Consider the following 4,833-nt stretch of genomic DNA (forward strand, 5'->3'; position numbering starts at 1 on the left):
CCCCGATTGCTCAGTTTGGCCAGGTGGCCAGCTCTAAACTTCTTCCATTTAAGAATGATGGAGGCCGCGGTGTTCTTGGGGACCTTCAATTCTGCAGATTTTCTTTGGTACCTTTCCCCAGGTCTGTGCCTCGACACAATCCTGTCTCGGAGCTCTACGGACAATTTTTTCAACCTCATGGCTTGGTTTTTGCTTTTTATAAATTAGCAAAATTCTGTTTTCACTTTGTCATTATGGGTTAGTGTGTGTAGATTGATGGAGTGATTTTTTTATTTTATTTAATCCATTTTAGAATAAGGCTGTAGTGTAACAAAATGTGGAAAAGGGGCAGGGGTCTGAATACTTTCCGAAGGCACTGTATATAGTACAATATTAGGAGGCTATATACTGTACTATCTGTGTGTTGCTTCATTGGCCTGGGCTATTGTTTGTTTTAACTCAAGACCAGATTGATCTGTTTGTCAGTGTCACTCATTCCAGTCATTTGTGTGGCATTAAAAAATATTCTGCTTATGTCTTCTATCACGTAAATTATGTAGAATTGCATGAAATGTAGCCTAGTGGTTAAGAGCGTTGAGCCACTAACCGAAAGGTCTTTGTGAAAGATCTGTCAATGTGCACTTGAGCAAGGCACTTAATTGCTCTTGAAAAGAGCATCTGCTAAATGACAAACATTTTTACTAAAATAAAGGTTCCTGTCTATCCAAGTGGGTGTTTCCTCTCGCGTAAGCATGCTTTTCCCACGAGCACATGGTTCCTCCATAATATTTGGCATGCCCAGGCGAGTGAGCTCTGGTCTACTTATTGTTCCCTCCAGCTCACCCTATCCGCCCCGCCCTGAAAAAAATGAACCAGTGAGACGTCTCGCCTTGAGCCACCCCCTCCGTAGGGCAGGGGCCAGAGATTGCTGCCCACAATTCAGGGCATTCCTGCATGTGGACCAATAGAACTATAAAAGAGAGGATCCGGCAGATGACGGAACGCCCCAAATTCAGGTCGCAATTGCACGCCATTCTCCACCTGTCAACAACAGACTTCTGCATAATGAGAAACATGGCAGTCAACAAAATAGAAGATATTCAAAGACAATGCATGACATTTTGTCATCTACTGTGCTGGAAAGTGTGTTAATTCTCTATAAAAATCCATTTCCATATACAAGAGAAAAAACAAATGTCTTTGGATTTCAGTCTATTACACATTTATTCTCAAATACAGAAACAAAAGTGACAATAACGAAATCAAACCAAAAAAATGACACCCCAATGTGACACTGCTATACTTTTGAAAATATTGACTTCATTTAGCACCTTTATGGTTCGGTTATACATCCTCATCTCTTGTGGACAGATATCTGCATTTTGTCATGTGTTAAACGAGATCATATATATATATATATATATATATATATATTCACTCGTACAAAATGGACGCTTATGTGCGTCAGTAACATACAAAATATGAGGAGGATCACAGTTATTTAAAGAGAGAAAACTCATGACTCAATCCCAAAAGTACCATTTTGGTTTACCCTCTTCTTCCTCCAAGTACCATTTCCTATACCACATAGTCCAAGACAGTGTTACAATACATGGCACCCATTCTTGTCATTTGAGGTATCTATCCTCTGAATACTAGACAGAAGTTGGCCTGTATCTTAACATGAACTATTCTGTACGATTGCATTTAAAACTAATTGGCACACAAATTCATACAAAATGGGATACTTTACTTAATGTCCCACCATGTTCATAAATCAATGAAAACATGATACATTTCACCTTCTCAAATGTCTTCTTCCCTATAGAAAATAAGAGCAAGTGGCGCCCTCTACTGTTCTAGTCCTCAGGACACTTGGCGACGACTCTTCATTTGGCCCGTTAATGTTACTTCGGTCAATTCAATGAAAGACCACTACTGTTCCTTACACCCAGCCAATCAGTCAGTCAGTCCCAGGTAGGAAAAACAAACACGATGCTAAAAGGGAAATCAGTTAGAAAACACACAACAGCTTCACAGATGGCGTGAGAGGCAGAACTAAACCAATATACATGCTTGAAATCAAACAAGAGTTGCGGCTTATCTGATATGGAGTCCAGCAACATGTTTTGGAGTCATAAGATATGTGGAACGTTGTGGGGGGAGTTGCTGCTCCTAGATCTGACCTCTTGATTGCAGGTCTGTCCAGCTAAACGGTTTGGAGGGAAAACAACGAGACTTGAAAACATACCAGTATATTTAAGAGGGAAGCCAGACGTTATGCATTTCACGTCTTTTACGTTACTGTGCCAAAATTCCTCTGACTCACTGTTGACCTCAGTTTTTACCAGACTAAATATGAACGACACCAATCTACTAGGGCCTAATCAGACCACAAGTTAATTACCACCAGACTAGAACAGTCTGTCATCCAGAGAGTGGAATACTCCTTTTCCTCACACGAATGGTCACTCACCTCACAAGCACACAATCAGACTACATGACATCCACAAAGAACTCGCTGGGGTTGCCCATTGCTAGGTGGAAGGACTGGCGCGAGGCGGTCAGCTCAGGGGGCACAGAGCCCAGGTCACGGGTTGGGGGGGCCCCGGGTGGTCCTCCAGGGACAGCGGAGGGGCCCATGCCTGGGTGCATGGGGACCGAGGGATGGTGCTGGTGGAGGTGTCCCATGTTTGGGTGTCCCATGTGTGGGTGTTGGGGCACCATCATCACCATCATAGGGTTGTAGGGCATGGGCATCCCGGGGGGGTAGGGCGACATGTGGGGGGGCATGCGGTGATGATGCGAGCGCTGTGATGTGTGGCTGTGTTCGCTGGGTGTGGCTGAGCCGTGGCCACGCCTCAGGCTGCTGCGGACAGAGTATTCCGATTCGCTGCCGCTGCCCGAGCCCTCCCCTTCTCCTCCAGAGGGGGACTTTTCTCCTCCTGCCCCCCCCCCCACCACCGTGCTGCCAGGACCTCCCTTAATTCCCCGCCGCCTCTCGCCACCCTCACTCTTTGTAGACCCACTGCTCCGACTCCCTGGGGGGACAGGAACAGGTCAGAACTGGTTAGAATGGGTCAGGAGAGTATAGAACATGTCGCTGCCAGCTCTCATACATGTCGCTGCCAGCTCTCATACATGTCGCTGCCAGCTCTCAACGCAGTCGCAATTTGGAAATTAGCCACCAAATGTGACACCCTCCCCGACCCTCTTTCCCTACCTCCTCTCTCACTCTGTCTCTCTTTACCTCCCCTCGCACTGCCGATCCCCTTAGTGCTTACCTTCGCTGTGCTGGCTGGCCGTGCCCGTGCTGCCTGGGGCGAAGCTGTAACTGGACAGCTCGTGGTAGGGTGGGGGTTGACTGGAGTAGGGGTGGGGGTGGGGGTACTGGAAGGAGGGGAAGGAGTGTAGCAGGGGCCAGGGCGTGACCCCCGGGAGCGGCAGGGGGGCCAGGGTGTCTTGGTCAGAGGCCCCACTGGAGCCGTCGTTGTCGTTCAGGGACAGGTTGGCCATGTCTTGGGGGGAAAGAGGGGGTGGTGGAGAGAGAGAAGAAGGAGGGAGGAAGAAGAGAGTAGAGAGGGAGGGGAGAAAAGGAGGTCAAGTTAAACTGGTTATACCACTCATTTGGCCAAAGGGTTTGAATAAGCTCTAATTGTAGGTACATCTACTGAGGAGATACTGTACACTCTTCACCGAATATTCTTGGACAGTGAAGCTAACATTTTTTTATTTGGCTCTATCCTCCAGCATTTTGGATTTGAAATAAAAATGTTTCATATGAAACCACCTTTTATTTTGAGGGGATTTTCATACACATCTTTTACTGTTGAGAAATGAAAGCATTTTATGTATCTAGTCCCCCCGTTTGAAGAAATCATAAGTGTTTGGGCAAATTCACTTGTAGTGTATTAAAGTAGTCAAACAGTATTTGGTCCCATATTCTTAGCACGCAATGACTACATCAAGCTTGTGACTAAAAACATTGGATGCATTTGCAGTTTGTTTTGCCCTATATAGTTACTGAATGGTGACTGGAGTCATTTTCCTTCGAAGTGAGTAGATAAATGGATTCTCGACTTGGGGGGGGGGGGGGGGGGGGGGACTAGATAAATAATATGCTTTCACTTTTAAAACTGGAATGAAAACACCCTCAAATAAAAAGTGACATTCGGTACTCTTTCTCATAATGTTACATTTTAGCTGCACTGCCCAAATACATACAGATGGGAGTGTATAAACATCAACCTTTACACAAACACATTTTTCTAAATAAAATCGAAGGAATTAAAAATGTCCCCCCCCCCCCCCCCCCCATAAGTACTCACAGTTCTCGCAGTCGCTGAAGTCTCCGAAGATGTAGTAGCACTGCTCTGAGAAGGTGATCTTGTTGACCGTGTGGCGGATGAAGCCGGCCTTCAGCAGGTTGCTGGCGTACTTCCGGGCCTCGCGGCGGTCCTGGTAGCCCTCGATGTGGTGGTAAAGCCACTCCACCACGTCAGAACCTGGACACATACACAGGGATGAAAAAAAAGGAGAAAAACAGGAGATGTGTTCCATCAGTTCGACCCCCCCCATCCCCCATCCACAGCGTCACTATTGGCCCTCAGTGTTCACACTCTCTCTCACCCAGGAAGGCGTTGGGGATGGTGATCTTGAGCCACATCCTGTCTCTGACCTCCAGGCCAGACTCCGGGGACGCCATGGCCTTAGCCACCGACGCCATGTCAGAGTGGAGGGACAGGTTGAAGTCATCAAAACCTGGAGAGACAGAGGAGAAGAGGTAAGAGAGAGAGACGAGGAGAGAGAAATAAAGACATGATAAAAAAAAAAAAGGGTGGGGTTGTAGGGAGG

At 46.7% G+C, this 4,833-nt stretch overlaps 1 protein-coding gene across 2 annotated transcripts in view; it reads right to left on the reverse strand.

The window, feature by feature from the left end:
• Positions 1 to 1,178: 1,178 nt before the first annotated feature.
• LOC109906493 (segment polarity protein dishevelled homolog DVL-2) overlaps positions 1,179 to 4,833 on the reverse strand; it is a 33,256-nt gene continuing 29,601 nt past the window's right edge. For both annotated transcript variants that reach the window (XM_031792002.1, XM_031792004.1), the window contains exons 13-17: positions 4,609 to 4,740; positions 4,308 to 4,484; positions 3,264 to 3,497; positions 2,456 to 3,020; positions 1,179 to 2,188 (exon numbers count right to left, since the gene is read on the reverse strand). In XM_031792002.1, the coding sequence (XP_031647862.1) occupies positions 2,476 to 3,020; positions 3,264 to 3,497; positions 4,308 to 4,484; positions 4,609 to 4,740 (1,088 nt within the window). In that variant the 3' untranslated portion in view covers positions 1,179 to 2,188; positions 2,456 to 2,475. The remainder of the gene's footprint in view (positions 2,189 to 2,455; positions 3,021 to 3,263; positions 3,498 to 4,307; positions 4,485 to 4,608; positions 4,741 to 4,833) is intronic.

Source organism: Oncorhynchus kisutch, linkage group LG16, assembly GCF_002021735.2.
Source record: "Oncorhynchus kisutch isolate 150728-3 linkage group LG16, Okis_V2, whole genome shotgun sequence".
NCBI classification, from domain to species: Eukaryota; Metazoa; Chordata; class Actinopteri; order Salmoniformes; family Salmonidae; genus Oncorhynchus; species Oncorhynchus kisutch.